Below are 19,081 nucleotides of genomic sequence, written 5' to 3'. Positions count from 1 at the left end.
TATATTCCCAGTAGTAGAATGGTATCTCTATTTGCAACTTTTTGAGAAAGCGACATACCGCCTTCCACAGTGGTTGTACCATTTTACACATCCACCAACAGTGAAAAAGAGTTCCAGTTTCTCCACAATCTCACCAGCATTTGTTGCTTGCTGTTTTGAAGGTTTTAAGCATTAAGGTGGAATTTAACTTGTAGGGATTTATTTTGAAGCAGAAAGACTTGACCACTTTAAAGGAGTTGCAGAACAGACAAGGATTTATGAGGTCTTGAGATGTTGTAAAAACTGGACTGGTGAAAATAGGGAATTTACATGAACTTGGAAATACAGCTTCTCCTGACTAGTTAGCTCTTCAGACCTTTGTCCTCCTTTGAGTGAGCATCTCAGTGGTGAAGGCTGGGGGAGTCTTCCCCACCTCCTCAGAACAAAGAAGCAGAATGGCCAGGCCTCTCTAATTGGCCTTTTGGGTGGAACAGTTCTTCATTGTGCCTTTTGCAGAACATTTAGCTTCCTTGCCTCTGCCCTCTCATGCTAGTGGGAACTCTGTAGTCATTGTGGTCACCAGAATCACCTCCACACATTTCTTCATGTTCCCTGGAGGTCATACTGCTCTGGGGATAAGGCCAAGTGTGGGCTAGGTTGTAGGTGAAATGTTTCCCAGAATTATTCAGCCAAGGCCCTCTGATTGCGTACAGAATGATTATCTTAATCTTTTAAATTAAAAAGGTTTTAATTAAGTATATAGTGATTAAGTATACCTACTTATTATTACTGATATAGTTAGATTACAAAGAGGAGGTTCTTATACAAAAATTGGCTGTATATAAAAATGGATCATTTCCACCCTTGTTTTCAGACCATCCATTTGTCTTTAGCCCTCTCCCCTTTAGAAAATATGATCTTGGAAATATAGTTCACATTTGCTGATGTACCTGCCATTTTAATGATCCTGGTTCTGGATAAGTCCTTTGCGAAGAAGGAGACTTGGAGTAGACAGAGCTGGTTAAAGCCGGCCTGTGTGCTCTCATGAAATAGACCTAGAGAGTTGCTATGCTAATGAAAGACCATGCCTGCCTAACAGTTGGAATCCATCAGCAGCTCTGCAGGAGAAAGTGATGGTCTCCTCCCATGCAATTCACAATTTCAGAAAATCTACTTGGAGAGTCAGCTACAGGTTGGTTCCCACTTAATGGCAATGAGTGATGTGTCTGTAGGACTCACGGTTTAACCACATCACCTTCCTCCTATGGCGAGTCAGATCTTCCTGCGTGGAGGCACCTCAAGATTTCTACTCCCACTCCTGCAAGCTCTGTGTTCACTGGAGCTTTCTGTTCCTTCTTAGCTTTGGGAGTCTGGCGAGGCTTCAGACACAGCGGGATGCTGTGTCTTCCAAACACTCTTTGATGTGTCCTCTTTTCTTCCCTTTTTGCTAAACATATTTTAGAACAGCAGGGCCTCAGGCCACATTTGTTTTACTTGTTATGTGCTATTGAGTCAAGTATGGCTCATTGCGACCTTATGAACAACAGACCTGAACTCTGTCCTAATCTGAGCCTTCCTCATCATGTCTCACATACTTGAACTCATTACTTCAGTCACTGTGTCATTCCATCTTGTTGATGTCATCTTCTCTTTTACTGACCCTTCACCTTTCCTAACGTGATGTCCCTGTCCAAGAAATAGCCCAAAGCAACATGCCCAAAGTATGTGAAATGCAGCTTCTCTATTCTTGCCTCCAAGGAGCACTCGGGCTGCACCTTCTTCAAGATTTATCTTTGTTCTTTTGCAACCCATGGGATATTCCATACTCTTCTCCAACACAGTGCTGAGAAGTCAGAACTGGTGCCCACTGGCCTGGGAACTATTTTGGACTAGGTTGCCAAGATACTTCTCAAGGACACTGAGACAGGAAATGGGGTAAAGTCCACTTTAGACTGCTGAAATTTCATCATGAGTTGGAGAATTAATCCAGAATACACATAGATTGGGTAATTCCATGTTGGTGAAGAATCCTCTCTGAGCTCACTGATAAGGCCAGTGGCCTGATCTTTTAGAGGACGTGGTGAATTGGAGTACAGTTTGAAGGAGTGTTTGCTTTGTTCTGAACAGCCCTGAGATTGAGTTTAGAGGTCTAATTTCAGTATGCCGAGACTTCAGAAGGCTATGGGAGCTATGATGTGAGGAATTTGGAGAGCATTGCTGCTTCAAGTTCCTTTGTGGAGATAAGCTCATATTACAAGCTTCTCATGCTGCCTTGATGGTGCAGTGGTTATGGGCTTGGCTACTAACACAAAGTAGTTGATTGTTCAGACTCACTGAGTATTTATTTCCCTGGGAGAGAATACCTGGTATTCTGCTTCCATAAAAATTAAGAGTCTAGAAAACCCTCTGGAACTGTCACAAATTTGGAATCAATGTGATGGCTCCTGATTCAGGCAGTGGTCTTTTAAATCACATGCTACAGAACAAGGAGACAATGCATGGTTCAAAATCAGGAAGGATATATTCTGTTTCCATACTTTTTCAATCTATATGCAGAACATATCATCCGGTATGCTGGGCTTTATGAGGAATGTAGCATCAGGATTGGAGGAAGACTCATCAACAACCTGTGTTATGCAGATGACAAAAGCCTGCTTGCTGAAACTGAGGAGGACCTGAAACACTTACTGCATAAGATCAAGGACTACAGACTTCAATATGGACTGAAGCTCAGCATCAAGAGAACAAAGATCAACACAATCAACCAGCAACTAGGAAATTAAGAAATCTATTGCACTGGGAAAGTCAGCTGTCAGGGACCTTTTCAGAGTACTGAAGAGCAACGCTGTCAGTCTGGATACTAAGGTACGCCTGATCCAGGCCATCATCTTTGCAATTGCTTACTATGCATCAGAGACCTGGACAATGGCTAGGGATGATAGAAAGAGATTTGATGCCTTTGAGCTGTGGTGCTGGAGAAGAGTATTGAGTATACCATGAACTGCCAGGAGAACAAACAGATTTGTCCTAGAGAGGTTGAAACCAAGCTGCTCTTGGAGGCAAAGATTCTGAGGTTTCGTCTGACATATTTTGGGCATGTTGCAATGAGAGACCGGTCCTTGGAGAGGGACATCATGATTGGAAGGGTGGAGGGATGGAGAAAGAGAGGAAGACCATTGATGGGATGGATTGATACAGTGACAGGGGTAATGTGGGTAGGTGTGTCAGAGACAGTAAAATTGGCACAGGATAGAGCAGGTTTAGGGCTGTTGTACATCTATGAGTCGCAAGCGACTCGATGGTACTTAAAACAGAAGAATGCATCAGAGAGCTGAACAATGAATAGGGATGACAGAAGAAGAATCAATGCTTTTGAGTTTTGGTGCTATACATATGACACAACCTTGCTTGCTGAAAGTGAAGACTTGAAGTACTTGCTGTAGAAGATCAAAGATTTCAGCCTTCAATAAGGATTACATCTCAATGTCAAGAAAATAACAATTCTTACCACTGGACTGATACACAACATCAGTATAGATAGGGAAAAAAATGAAAATTATTAATGACTTTATCTTACTTGGATGCACAGTCAACCCCCTTGGTGGTAGTGGTAGTAGCAGCAGTAGTAGCAGCAGTAGCAGTCATCGTCATTGTCGTCGTCAGAAGACTCGGAGATATAAAAAAAAGGTGGAAAAGTCTGCAGTCAGGGAACTCTCCAAATTACTGAGGAGCAGTGATATTAGTTTGGAGACTGAGGTGTGCCTGATTCAGGCCATGATCTTTTCAATCACTTGCTCTGTGTCTGAGAGCTGGGCAGTGAATAAAGATAAGATGAATTTGATGCCTTTGAGTTGTGGTGTTGGAGAAGAATATTAAACATCCCAAGGACGGCCAAAAGTACAGATAGGTGTTGGAGAAGGTTATAGTTATTATGTGCCATCGAGATGACAACAACTCATGCTGACCCTATAAAGGTACAGTTGGATTTCTCCTTGTAGGCAAAGATGACAAAGCTTCACCTCATATACTTTGAGCCTGTTGTTAGAGAGGGACATCATGCTTGGAAAAATGGAGGGTCAATGATTAGACATTATTTGCATGACAAGAGTCCAGAATAAAAGTTGCATGGTAAAGTGGACTACCGGGGATTGTATAACAATGAAAGAAATTTATACTGATTTATTTAAAGAGTTTGAATACATTGCCATTTTCTTCACCCTCCCCCACAGAATGGTGCAACCCTAAGATTAACAACCCCCTCTACACACCCATCATCACCCCTCTGCTTCCACCCTCCCCCTCCCCTTGTATCCTCATACTTATTCTACAATAATGTTTTTACATAGTGTTTATCCTGTGGAACTGAGCTTGTTCATTCAGCATAATGCTCTCCATTCCCTCCCAAGTTAGGTAGTAACTTACAAAAATCATTGCGTCTGCATTCTGTGTAGTATTTTTCTTTTCTTTTCTTCTCCCTATCCTTCCTCCTAGTACGCTTGGGACTTGCTATTTGAACTTTCAAGGAGGATGGAGAATGGCTTCTGAGACACATAGAATTAGCTCTGCTTGTCTGGATATTATCTGCCAGTGATTGGAAATTGACATGAACATCAGTAACAGTAAACTAATCATAACTGGTTCAAATAGCTTTATTCTTTTGGAGATTTGTAAATTTCCTCAACGTGGAGTTGTCTCTATCTCTGGCTTTCTCTTCCTCCAGTTTTGGCCAAGAAATGAAGGCAGACCAGTCTAGAGCAGGACACACTTGAAAGCCAAGTGAGTTGGCAATGGTAGCAGGAAGCATTATAGTGCTGCCAGCCTGCCTGTAGTTTGGTCTCTTTATTGGTTACTTGTGTACTCCTAAAAGAGTTTAAGATTGGGGCTTCTATTACTACTGTGAATGATCTCAGTGACGCATGGTAAACAATATGTCACGCTGTTATTTAAGTTCACTGATTCTAACTAGATGCTCAGAGAAAATTTTGAGTGTGGGTCATTGGGGCCCCCTTGTGGCAGGATTTAGCTCTCCACTCTTGCTCTGGTTTCTAGTCATCTGGAACTGGGGAGGTAGCAATGAGAGGCATTTCTCCCTCTTAAACCTTTTCTAGACTTTGTTATTTCCATGGATTTTGTGATAGACCTTAGCTGCCACCCAGTTGGTTCCTTGGGCTCTCCTACGTGAAACCAAGACTTTTTGTTCTTAGGTGCTATGACAGGAACCCAGAGACAATTTCTTCATGATCAATGGTGAATCCAGGCGCTGGGTTATTTCCTACAGATAGTGCACTCCAGAGTGACCTACAGTTAAGAAAAACTAGTGTACATGTGAGAAAGCAAGAGTTTGTGGCTGTATTGGTGTGTTACTTGAGTTTTCGTTTTTTAGACGTCCATTGGGTGGCACTGTGATCTTATTTTTGTTGTTTTATTTTTTTGACAGCCAAGCTCAACTCCAGGAAGCGAAAATGTGCTGCCTCGAGAGCCATTGGTAAGTTTCCAAGATACTGAGAATAAATTTCCTAATAAATTCTATGTGTATTTAAAGAAAACTTCTGTGATTTTACATCCATACTGTCCCTTTAAAAGTAGTAATGCCATCCATCACCTTTGTTTTCTCTTCTGAGTAAGGGTCAGGGACGAAGGAGCTCTCTCCTTAATCAAGCCTGGCTTTTGCTGGAACTGAAGCACACCAGTAATAAGTACTGAGATGATCGAATCCAGTGGAGGCTGAGCCGGAGTGAGGTTGCTGAGGCTGTGGGCCTAACCAAGCAGCTGCTTTATTGCCTAATTTAGCCATTCTCTTCCCCTCTGAGTGGGAGTGCTTTTAAACCAAACCCAAACTCTCTGTCATCAAATCCAGTTTGACTCATTGTAACCCTATTGTGAACAGGGTATAACTACTGTGTGGGGTTTCCAAGGTGGTCAGGGACCTCTCAGAGTACTGAGAAGCAAAGCAAATATGTCAGTCTAGAGACTAATGTGCGCCGGATTCAGGCCATGGTCTTTGTAATTACTTGCTGGACACTTACTAAGGATGACAGAACAAGAATCGATGCTTTCGAGTTGTGGTCTGGTGAAGAGTCTTGAACATACATACCATGGACCACCAAGAGAACAAACAGGTCTGTCTTGGAGAGGGTAAAATCAGTTTTCTCCTTGGAGCCTAGGAATTTGAAGCTCCGTCTCACATACTTTGGGCAGATGGCCAGAAGGGTCCAATCCTTTGAGAAGGACCCATGCTCACTGTGGATGGACAGCACAGGAGAGGAAGACTCGGATGAGATGAATTGATAATAGTAACTGGGGCGATGAGGGTAGGTGTGTCAGAGTCAGTGAGACTGGCTCAGGACAGGGCAGGCTTCAGAGCTGCTGTACATAGGGTTGCTATGAGTCACATGTGACTCAATGGTATATAACAACAACAACAACAACAAAAACAAATCTTTATGAAAGTAGGCTGCCTCATCTTTCTCCTGCAGAGAACTGATTGGTTCAAAATCACTGACCTTTTGGTTAATAACTGAATGCTTTAACCGTTGTGCCTTCAGCTCTCCTTGAAGAACAGGTCAAGGAGAGAGTTCAGTGTTTGCCTGGTTGTCTATGTTGTTGTTATGTAATGTTGAGTCAGATCTGACCCGTAGCTGACACTCTAGCAGGTAGTAAATTGCAGAGGAGGTGGTTGCCCAATTTTCTCCTATGCAGCAGCTGGTGGATTTGAACCACATATCTTCAAGTTGGCAGTGCAGTTCCTTAACACTAGGCCACATTGTCTGTGGCAGTTTATGGTATTTATTGCTAACATTAAACCAGATGCTGTCAAGTTGGCTGTGATTCGCAGTGACCTCCTAACATGTCAGAGTAGAATTATATTCATAACATCTTTAGTAGTAGATCACCAGGCCTTTTTTCTGAGGTGCCTCCAGGTAGGTAGTTTTGAACCTTCAACCTTTTAATTGGCGACTAAGCAATTAACTGCATCACCTGGTGACTCCTGACTAACATTTTGGGAAGCAGCCTTTTAAGTTCTAAGGACAGTTTTGCTTTTCTTCACTCTCCTTCTGGCAGTAGTGAGATGAAGTGACATGAGGTTCTTAGCTGTTTTGAATAAGTCTGCATTCTAGGCCTGATGTATTCCAAGGCACGAGGCAAGTTTGGCTTTGGCTGAGTTGTAGAAAGACCCAGGTGATAAAAACACTCTGGGACTGTTCTCAGGAAACGGTGGTGATATTCACGACACCTGCTGTTCCCAGGTCTGGGCACTGTGCCCAGCTGAGCCAGTTGACTCAGCGCTCTGCCTGGTGGCTTTACCGCACTCTTTGTATCACCTGGGTTACTCCCTAGAGTCACAGTGGGGTAAAAGCCAGTCTCATAGAGAGGAACTGCATAGCTCCTGCGGGGTCTACCTCAGCACCCCTCAGGCCCTGGTTAGTTTTGGACCAAAGTACCAAGTAAACATGATTGGCCTCTTCCGTCCTTTATTTCGCAGCATAAAAAAAATTAAAAAATAAAATAGTGATTTCAGGATTGATCACCAGATGAGTAAAGGCAGGTCCTTCTTTTGAGGCTTGGCTGGATAAGCTCTTTGAGCAGAGGGTGGAAATGAGGACCCTTTCTAGGAAGGCTCTTTCTAGCAGTGGCACTAAGCCATGGGCGTTCTCACTGATTTTTGGACATGTGAGCCCCTCGGGCCCTTTGCTCTGCTCGTGTTTCTGTGCATGGCTCTTTTCTGCTGCACTGTGCATCTGCTGGTTGGTTGGTTGGTTGTATTTTTATTTCTTTCTATGCTGGGAGGCCCTGAGCAGTCTTCAAACTCTGGTAGTCTGTGATCGTCCAGAGTTCAGACTCATTCTCTCCAGGCCAACTCTACAATTATCTTATATTTAATTAATATTTTTTCCCCTCTTTACGTACTTGCTGCATAATTGCTCAGAGGAAAGAAAACTCATAGCAGCAATTTATATATATATAAAAAAAGCAATAATTAAAAAAAACACCCCGAAATAAACTCCCATCTCATTTGGGCTGATCCTGTGAGTTGGGTAATTAGGGCCCTATTAAAAGGTAGACCCTTTCTCCTTACCCCCCTTTTTTTTTAATAATTTTTTTATATTAAACTCCCACAGTCTCTCAGTCATGCCCTTATTGCTTTTGGCTAGCTATTTGCAGAAGTCTGATTAAATGAGGGCACCAACAGAGTTGTACAGTCTTGTGTGAACTACTTCTTCCCCTTGAGAGAGGCTGTGGGAGGGAGCCCGGTGGAGGGGTCTGCTCAGGGCTAGCGAGGGCTCGTGTGGCAGTGTGGGGGTGCAGGATAAGCAGAAGGGTGCCTGGGCCGTTCTGAGCTGGTAGCAGGCTAGGTGACAGTCACAGCATGCTAGGGAAGTGAGAGAGGTGATAGTCCTCCTCACAGGAAGCTCTACAACTTGGGACTGCCAGCCAGTGTGGAGTGGCGTCTCAGTGAGAGCCAGACCTGCAGTGTGTGCTAGCTCTCTGCTGGCCACTCCGCACTGGCTGGTGGCTGGCGTACAGACGTGAAGAACAGAGCTAAACCACTTTCTCCAGTCACTGTAGATTTTATTTGGCGGAAAAGACATTTGTACATGTGAAGTATCAAAAGCATTCTTGTTGTGGTGTGCTGTCAGATCAGAACTGACACAGCTGACTCTCCAGAGGGTTTTCAGAGGCTTTAAATCTCATGGAATTTCTCTCCCAAGGAGCAGCTGTTGGATTAGAACCACATTCCTCAGGGTTGACAGCACAACTTCTTACCACTGGACCACTAGAGCTTTCTGGCCATGTATCATTTTAGCAAATAGCACAAGGCTGTATATAATGTAGTGCCAAGTGGCCTAGTGGAGAGTTGAAGAGAACCTCAGTTAGAGGGTGACAGGTTCCATGCTAGTGTTCTGGGGAATATTGAATATTGAAGAATATAGTATTCCAGAGTTGCAGAAACACAGGGTCAAGCTGTTCCCTCCAAGTGTACATTTTCGACACAATTCCTTAATGGAAGCTGCCTGTTCTGTACATTTAAAAAGACTGGACATGAGATGCTGAGGGCAAGTGATCTTATCTCATTCTTTGTCCCCAGAACTATATGATCACTTGAAATAAAATATCCCCTTAATTGAAAAAATAAGGCAAGAAGAGGCTCGATTCGTTAATCAGTGCAGTGTAGGCAAGGGGTAGCGTGTAGTTGGATGTGTTTGGGTGTCTGTGTGTGGTGGTTCTGCTAGTGAAGGAAAGCCTGATTTTCATCTCTGCCCTCTCTAGATTGTAGACACTAACTTGTAATTTTGTGGTGGAATGTATAATCTTCTAGTATATAAATGACACAGTTGTGTTTATAAACTCCCCTTGTCTTGATTCTAGCCAATTAGTGACCCTATTATTTCTTTCTCTTGTTGCTCTACGTTTACCATAAACAAGAACAACAGCAACAAACCTTAAACAAAACCCAGCAGCCCAGCCGTATTAGTGAACAGACCAATCTTGATTAATTCTGGAAACCCTCTTGGAACATTAATTCTCAAAATCCTCTGATTGTTAATACAAAACCCTTTTTGTTAAAGTTAAAAAAACCTGACTACTTTCTCCTCTTTATAATCTCTTCTTTGAGCTTTGCTTGTTTGGGTTAAGACTTTTGAGATAGCCCTTACCCTCTAGCTTCTAAAACCTGAATAGTAGTCACTGTCAGCTGATTCTGACTCCTGGCCAGTCTCTGGGTCAGAGTAAACTATACCCCACAGAGATTTTCAAGTTTGGATTTTTCAGAGATAGATTGCCAGACCTTTCTTCTAAGGCTCATTTGATTCAGATTCAGGCTGCCAAGTTTCTGTTTAAACACCTAGTACTTAGTTGTTTGTACCAGCCAGGACTTCCACCAGCTTCTTCCAAACTTGTTTACAACTTTGTGGATTTCCTGCAGACCTGGGTACTCTATTCACTCATCTGGCACCTTCTCAGACTCATACCTTCTCTCCATCTGGCTTCCTGTACTACCCTGGCATGATCAGGTCCCTTAGACTAGTTGGGTACTGTAGTGACACCTAAATTCACACTGACTGGCTCTTACCAAAACTATGGAAGATTGTTGTCGTTGTTGTTATGTGCCCTTGAGTTGCCTGCGACCCTTAGCAGCCCTGTGTATAGCAGCTGTGAACCCTGCTCTGTCCCGAGCCAATCTCACTGACTTCGACACACCAAGCCTCATTGCCCTAGTTACTGTATCAATCCGTCTCATCTGGGATCTTCCTCTCCTGCACTGTCCCTCTACCCTTACAAGCATGATGTCCTACTCCAAGGATCGATCTCTCCTGGCCACATGTACAAACTGTGTGAGATGGAGTTTCAAAATCCTAACCTCCAAGGAGAAACTTGGTTTCACCCTTTCCAAGACAGACCTATTTGTTTTTTTGGCAGTCAAGACTTTTCTCCAGCACCACAATTTGAAGGCATCCATTCTTCTGTCATCCTTAGTCATTGTCCAGCTATCTGAAACATAACAAGTAATTGTGGAGACTATGGCCTGGATTAGGTGTACCTTAGTCCCTAGAAAAGACATTGCTGCTTTTTAGCACTCTGGAGAGGTCTCTGACAGCAGATTTTTCCAATCCATCTTTTGATTTCTTGACTGTTGGTGTTAAGAGTGTTGATTGTGGAGCCGAGCAAGCTGTAATTGTTAACAACCTCAATCTCTTCTTCATCCATCATGGTGCTGCAGATTGGCCCAGTAGTGAGAATCTTTATCTTCTTGATGTTGAATTTCAATCCATATTGAAGACTATAGTACTTGACCTTCTGTAGCAAGTGCTACAGGTCTTCTTCAGTTTCATCAAGCAAGATTGTGTCATCTACATATTGTAGGTTGTTGATGAGTCTTCCTCCAACCTTGATGCCACATTCCTCCTCATAAAGCCCTGCTTCCTGAATGATTTGTTCTGCATACAGATTGAAGGGTATGGAGACAGGATGCATCCCTAATGTACCCTTTTACTGATTTTGAACCATGCAGTGTTTCCCTGCTCTGTTCTGAGGACTGCTTCCTGGTCCAAGTATAGGTTTCACATAAGCACAATCAAGTGTTCTGGGATTCCCATTTTCCTCAAGGTTAGCTACAATTTGTTGTGATCCACACAGTCTAATGCCTTTGCATAGTCAATGAAACACAGATAGACATTCTTCTGGTATTCTCTGCTTTCAGCCAAGATCCATCTAACATCAGCAACAATATCCCTAGTACCACGACCCCTTCTAAACCCAGCCTGGACTTCTGGCAGTTCTCTGCTGATGTACTGTTCCAGTCGTTTTTGGATAATCTTCAGTAGAATCTGAACTGTTGAAACCAGAGCCTGGACTAATTGAGGAATTGTGCCTTGGAACTTGGGCTAAAACTTGGATTTGCATTGATATTCTTTGCCTTCCCCATTCTCCAACTTCCTCCCTTAATAAACCCCATTATTGGTACAATAACTGTGAGTCTGTATGTCAGCAATGAATAAACGCTTGCTGCTGGTGGAGCTCTACAGGGACCATGGGGCTTAGCTACTGGTTCTTTATCTGCTTTCTGTTCTGGGGCAGTGAGGGGTTGTTTTATTTTCACTCTCTCTTGCCCTTTCAGAAAGATGCTTATGGCCCTGTGGCTCAGTGTTCCGTTTTCTGCTCCTCTTTAGAAATAACAAAAATATATGATTCCACTTAGATAAAATGGCTAGAATAAGGAAATGCATAGAGACAGAAAGCAGAGCAGATGTTACTAAACTAAGCATTAGAGCCGTTGGGGTTGGAGAGTTCTTGCTTAATGGGTACAGAGTTTCTGTTTGAAGTGATGAGAAAGTTTTGGAAGTAGACAGTGGTGTTGGTTGCACCATAATGTTCATGTAATTAATGCCACTAATATGTATACTTAAGTATGATAACTTAAAATGGTCAATCTTATGTGTTTTTATCACTGTTATGTTATTAGATGCTGACTCTAGGTGATCCTCTATACATATAGAAAGCTTACCTGATCCTGTGCTACCTTTATAAACCCACTGTTGCAGTCACTGTGCCAGTCCGTTTTGTTGAGGGCCTTCCTCTTATTTAAGTATAGTGTATAATTTAAAAAGACGAGAAAGGCTGGGTGGACATGTGTCTCGTGGAGTCACTTCACTTCAATTGTGCTTGAATATTGAAACTGGACTTAAGTAACTTTTTGAGTTCTTACCTTTAGTCATATGATCCTAGGCTATTTGAAGTAAGCAATACCTGGCTCATTTACATATTTACTCATTGGTTTCAACTCAGTTCCTCAATATTCAGCAATGTTTATTGCGTACTTAATTCACCCATTGTTCATGGGTTTTGGCTAAACTAGAATTTCAGCTTTTTCCCTTTGATGTCAACTTCCTTCTAACATATCTATCTTCTGTCATCTCTCTTCCTTTTACCAGGTATAGATTCTAGATTATTTTCTTTCTATCACTTCCCTGAAACTATTCATAAATCCCAAATGACAACAAAATGTATTTTTATAAGTCATGATGGATATTTATACTTTATCATTTATTCCTTAGAATTAGTCTTTTTAGTTTATTGAATCTTTAAAAATAAAGATGCTCAGCAGTGAGAGGCCCAGGGAGCGTTTATGTAATTTTGCCCTCCAAGTGCAGCATTCTCCTGTATCCTTAGAAAAACCTTGTCGATGAGCTTCTCTATCTGATATTTGATCTTGTGAGGTGGCTCATCCATTTACACCTCGGAAACTCAAGATTATCTTTTTGGTTTTTAATCCGGTTTCCAAGAGGCTGATCCTCGAAAGTCATGAATATCTTGATGAATTCAGAGTTAGTCTTTATGAGCCTTTCTTGGACTTTTAGTTAGTTAAGGTTCGTGCCTGCCATGAACCAAAAGATCATCTGGTTCCACCATTATAGGAGAAAGATATGATGGTCTAATCCATAAATACTAACAACTTGGAATTCCTTTGGAGCAGCTCTGCTCTGACTAGAGACATATAGACACTGTGTCCTGGAATTGGCTCACAATGGATATTTTTAGAGGGGAGAAGATGGCAATTTGTATAGCTAGTTTTGTGTCACACACTTCTGGCGTGGGTTTACCTTGCCATCTCCCATGCTCAAGTAATAAGTGATGAGAAGGATGGCACAGGATAGGGCAGGGTTCAGACCATTGTTCATAGGGTTGCTCTGAGTCATAGTAGACACAACAACACATAACAGTAACAACATTAGCAGTCTCCCATGTGTTTTCATCTTTTGTTATTTTTGTTATAGTACAACTCTTCCTTATTTATCAACTGTCTCATCTGCTATTTCACATTTACAATTGCAATGAAAAATCTATCCATCTGTTTTGTGCTTTAGCAAAGTAAATGGGACAAATGAACACTGAGGTGTGAGGTGACTGATATGGGTAACATTATGTGTCACCTTGACTCTGGGCCATGATTCTCAGTAGTTTGATTAGTTAAGTAATGATGTTGTAATCCTCCATTTTGTGAATTGATGTGGTCATTGTCCATTTTTTAATAATGTCAATTTTTGTATCAGGTCTAGGTCATTTGACTCTCGTCATTTTGATAGTGAGGAGTGGGTGTATATTGATACACTTGTGGGTTCATTGTGGTAATTTTTGCTGTTAGGTATTATTAAGTTGGCTGTGGTTTGTAGATATGTTTTGTACAACAGAACGAAACCATGCTCAGTTCTATGCCTTCCTCACAATTGCTTCTGGCTTGAGCCCAGTGGATTACTGTTGTTGTTGTTGTTATGTGCCATTCAGTCAACTAGGACTCATAGCAACCCTATGAACAAAGGCTCTGACTGTTGGCCTAACCTGAGCCAGTCTCACCATCTCTCACATACCTGACTCCATTGCTACAGTCACTGTGTCAGTCCATCTCCTCCAGTGTCTTCTTCTGAGCCTCCACCTTTCCAAGCATGATGGCAATAATGATTCTCAATTTTTTTTCCCCTTATCAAAACATTTCTGGAAGGTGACATTCTCATACTCAGTGTATTCTTTGTGTATGTTGTTGTTATGCTTGTGACTCATAGCGACCCTAAGTACAAGAGCCCTAAACCCTGTTTTATCCTGTGCCAACCGCACCATTTCCAACACGCTCACTCCCACCACCCCAATCACAGAATCGATCCATCTCACCGAAGGTCTTCTTCTCCTGCACCATCCCTCCACTCTCCCAAAAATGATGTCCCTCCCCAAGGACCAGTCTCTCCTTGCAACGTGCCCAAAGTATGTCAGATGAAGTTTCAGAATCCTTGACTCCAAGGAGTATTGCGGCTTTACTCTCTCCAGAACAAACCTGTTTGTTCTCCTAGCAGTCCATGGTATATTCAACACTCTTCTCCAACACCACAGCTCAACGGCATCTTTATATCATCCCTAGTCACTGTCCAACTCTCTGATGCATAGCATGTAATTGCAAAGACCATAGCCTGGATCAGGCACACCTTAGTTTCCAGCCTGATGTCGTTGCTCTTCAGTACTCTTGAAAGGTCCCTCACAGCTGACTTTCCCAATGCAATTAATCTCTTGATTTCCTGGCTGCTGGTACCAAGAGTGTTGACTGTGGAGCCAAGCAAACTAAAACTGTTAACTATTTCAATCTCTTCACCATCCATACTGATGCTGCCAGTTGGCCCAGTGGTCAGAATCTTTGTTTTCTTGATGTTGTGGCAATACTTAAGGATACTTTGGGTAGAATGTTAAATGATCCAAGAAGCATTAAATGAAGATAAAAGGAGTACACAGAGTCAAGTCACTGTATCAGAAGGAATTGGCTGTGGCCTAGTGGCAAGAAATTGCACTGCAATCCCAGAGGTACGCTGTGTGAATCCACTAGATGCTCTGCTGGAGAAGGAGGGTCAATCTCCTCCTGTACCAGTCAGATCTGATTTGATGGTACACACAAAAAAATAATAAAGATGTTTTTAAAAAAAGAAGAAATTGGTTGACACAGAAGAAATTTCATGAAATAACATATGAGCAAGAGCCTGTGGTGATGAAGGAGGAAGTTCAAGTTGTTCTGAAAGAATTGGCAAAAGACAAGGCTATAGGAGTTGACAGCATACCAATTGATTTATTTCAACAAAGAGACGCTGCCCTGGATGTGCTCACTAAGTTGTGCCAAGAAATCTGGAGGACAGCCAGCTGGCCAACTGACTGGAAAAGATCAATATTTGTTCCCATTCCAAAGAAAGGTGACCCAACAGAGTGTGAAAATTGTTGAACAGTATCATCAATATCACATGCAAGCAAGATTCTGCTGAAAATGATCCAAAAACGATTGGAGCAGTATGGCAACAGAGAACTGCCAGATGTGCAGGCTGGATTTAGAAGAGGTCATGGTACTAGGGATATTATAGCTAATGTTAGATGGATCTTTGCAGGAAGCAGAGAATACCAGAGGAATGTTTATCTGTACTTCATTGACTATGCAAAGGCTTTTGACTGTGTGGATCACAACAAGCTATGGCTGACTCTGAGAAGAATGGGAATCCTAGAACATTTGGTTGTGCTTATGCTAAACCTATACTCGGACCAAGAGGCAGTCGTCAGAACAGAGCAAGGAGACACTATGTGGTTCAAAATCAAGAAGGGGGTCTGTCAAGGCTGTATATTGTCTCCATACCTTTCCAATCTGTATGCAGAACAGATCATCCGAGACGCTGGGCTGTACGAAGAGGAATGTGGCATCAGGATTGGTGGAAGAGTCATCAACAACCTGCGTTACGCAGATGACACAACCCTGCTTGCTGAAGCTGAGGAGGACCTGAAGCGCTTGCTACAGAAGGTCAAGGACTGCAGCCTTCAATACGGATTGAAGCTCAACATCAAGAAAACAAAGATTCTCTTTGTGTATACCTGTGTTATAATGCAATAATGGTGGACAGTGTTTGCTGGAGCTTCCCAATTAAAACAAGCTTGGAAGCAGGAGTGGCGCCCACTTCTGTAATAGCTTGCCTGTGGAAACTATGAAAAATGCTTAGGTCCTTCAGAGGGTCTCTGTGAGTTGTCTACAACTATGAGTCATCTACAACTTGATGGCACTTAATAAAACAACAACAACATATCTGTGTTATATGTGTATTTAACTATCACATATGACACACATACATATTTATGTATTTGAGAAAATGAAAACATTTTGTGGAGAAATTAAGCTGATTTGATATTTTGATCATGAGAATATTTTTAAGCACATGAAGAGTGAAGCTAGCCATTTACACGTTTTACAGTGTTGTTTGTCTTTCCTCCAGGAAAATGGAATAATCATGGCAAATCTATTTTTGAGGTATTTAACGCTGTTATTTTAAAAATGTGGTGGAGAGTTTCCATGGCCCATCACAGAGTTTGGTTTGCTGAGGCCAGCTACGATTTCCAGCTCATCGTTTCCCATTCAGAAATGTGCAAGTGGATTCCAGCAATTGGGTGACATGACAGAGATCATTCTGAATCTGCTCTACCTGTTTATTTTTAAAAAGGAAATACTTTGCACATTTTAATACCTAAAACTGCTCCTAGTAACATGTTAAGGTGGTGCAACAGTTAAGCACTTGGCTGTTAATGAAAAGGCTGTTAGTTTGAACTCGGACTCTGGGAGAAGTCCTGACAGCCTGCTTCTGTAAAGATGACAGCCTAATGCCCTATGGGGCAGTTCTCTGTGTTCTGGGATTGTTGTGAGTGGGACTTAGCTCTATAGCACCCAACAACAACAGTAACACATACCCACGGGCACTCCTCACAGTTGCTTCTGTGACAGGCTGGGCACAGCATTCGGTGGAAACAGCTAGAGGGCAGGCTCGTGGTGCACCTCCAACGGGAGCATTGTCACTGGACAGATTCAGGATACTGGGCCGGATGTTTGGGCACCTTCCAGATAGAAGAAAAAGTTGGCTTTCTTCCTTCCCTGTCCTTTCACCAACACAGTAAAGCCTTTAGTAAAGACAGTGTTTCATGTAATGCTAACACCTCTATCCGCTCCTTGTTGGGAGAGTGCCTGAGATTCCCATGTGCCCTGTCAGATCTGGGGAGGAACACTGGTTAGGACAAAATGTGGAGATGAATGAACTCGAGAAAAGGCTTGTTCCATTTCTAGGTAGCTTCTATATAATTTCCCAGCTCTCTTCTGATTTTGAAATTACTGCCTATTTTTACCTCTGTCCTTACTGAAAAGATTTTTTCAATATTCTAGACATTGTCTTTTAAGCTTCTTCTACGTAAATGAAGAAGTTGTTTTTCAATTTTAAAGTATCCTTTTACAAATAATTGTTAGATGAATCGAAACTCTGAAGAGGAATAATTAGAGAAATGGAATTTGCAGTCCTTACTCAGCTATGTTTATACTTGAGATTCCTGCCTTTCATGGAAAGACTTTTTATTTGCTCTCATTCCTGTAATCAGAAGCCCTGTCTGTTAGATAACTAAGCAGTGTCCTTATTTTGGAGATGTGAGAAGCCGAGTACTTGTAGTTTTTTCAGAGCCATGTTGTGACTGGGGGCATTTCTTCTTTCATTGTGTCACCAGTGTAATTTTTTTTTTATTACTGGTTTGTTTACAAAGTTAGTATACATTGTTTTTCACACTGGATCTTTCCCATTTGCTTCAACCAGTGTCATTCTTGAAGGAGCAAAGTTCTATTTCCTCCTTTTTAATAGTTTCTTCAGTTCTTTGATTAAGATGAGATGTATAGACTTCTATCTAGGCAGTTGTTAGTCATGATCATTCGTTGTTAATGTTCAAATGAGTCCCTTGTTATGGTGAATATATATTTTGAGTGCCTTCCCATCTTGGCGGCTCACCTTCCAGCACAATTGTAGACAGGGTTGTGATCCATAGGGTTTTCATTGGCTGATTTCTGGAAGTTAATCTTCAGACCTATCTTGTTAGTCTTGGATTGGAAACTCTGCTGAAATACATTTAGCACAATTGACAAATTGCTGATATTTGTTATACCCCTGGGACAATGTCCAGCATAAGAGACAAAGTAAAGCCACCGCAGTACAACAAACTGATAGATGTGTGGTAGTATTTGGGCAGAGAGAGTCTTTGACAATATTTTTATTTGATTTAAAAGTTATCATCATCCCATTTGATAGAATTTTTTCATTTATAAGTCTCTTCTGTGGAAATTTTGACCTAAAGGTTGGATATTCTGTGTAGCATGCTCAGAGCAAACCGTCTGTGAGTTTCAGTTTAGGTGTTACTGACTATGGCGTTGCATGTAGGACAGCCATGTACCCTGCTATTTCCAGGACAGTCTCAATTGAAAATATTTTAGGCAATTGCCAAACCCTGCATACCCATTTTGGTTCGAAAATATGATCTTGTAGCTAATCCTACTTCTGTGCTATGAGAAATGGCAGAAAGATAAAGTGGTGCTTTGGAGAAGGACGTGTTCACAGCCCTTCCTCCTTCCCTCCCAGCTCTCCTTTCTTTTATAGTTTGTAGTTATAATCAAGATTTATGCTTGTTGCTCCACAAATCTTCTCTCTGCCATTATGAGTTTGTCTGAACAGTCTAAGAGATGGGGACGACACTGAGAGTGATTCTCGAGGTAAATCTATCCAGGGGCACTTCCTGACACTCTGAGTCAAAGAGGCGTTAACGCATAGCCCCCAGCGGAGCGGGGCCTGCATAAATTACCTTGTCAAGGCAAAGACAAGCTGCACCTTTGTGGCCTCCTGCCTTAGTGGGAGCCCTCATGGCACAACTCTCCTGTTCGTGTTCATTGGGTCTGTGGGTTGGGATTCAAGTCAGTAGTCACATCCTTCACTTGGCAATGCCAGCTGACAGGCAGTTAGCCCGAGGCCTGGTTATGGCCAGGCAGCCAAGAAAAGGGTCTTTCGGGGCAGAAGCCCCCTTTTCCAGCCTTGTGGTGGGGAAGATCTGCCAACCAAATGAAGCACACAAGCTAATTCTTTTCCTGAGTGGTTTCATTTTTCCGCACTTAATTGAAAAGGAAAACTATAATTTAGGAAACATTCTTCTCCATAGTTCCCCTCTTTGGTGGCCTAGTGCATTGGGAGTTGTATCACCAACTCAAACACAGGTGGTTCAAATCCACCAGCAGCTCTGAGGG

General features: G+C 42.2%; 1 protein-coding gene across 1 annotated transcript in view; it reads left to right on the top strand.

Annotated features, from left to right (window-relative positions):
* Positions 1-19,081, top strand: part of PEX14 (peroxisomal biogenesis factor 14) — a 227,786-nt gene that overhangs the window by 43,207 nt on the left and 165,498 nt on the right. Inside the window, exon 2 of the mRNA XM_006885762.1 lies at positions 5,417-5,464. Coding sequence (XP_006885824.1) covers positions 5,417-5,464 — 48 coding nt within the window. The remainder of the gene's footprint in view (positions 1-5,416; positions 5,465-19,081) is intronic.

The sequence above is a fragment of the Elephantulus edwardii genome, unplaced genomic scaffold (genome assembly GCF_000299155.1).
Source record: "Elephantulus edwardii isolate Elephantulus edwardi_28Jun2011 unplaced genomic scaffold, EleEdw1.0 scaffold00045, whole genome shotgun sequence".
Classification (NCBI taxonomy): Eukaryota; Metazoa; Chordata; class Mammalia; order Macroscelidea; family Macroscelididae; genus Elephantulus; species Elephantulus edwardii.
This window is presented reverse-complemented; position numbering and strand designations above follow the sequence as displayed.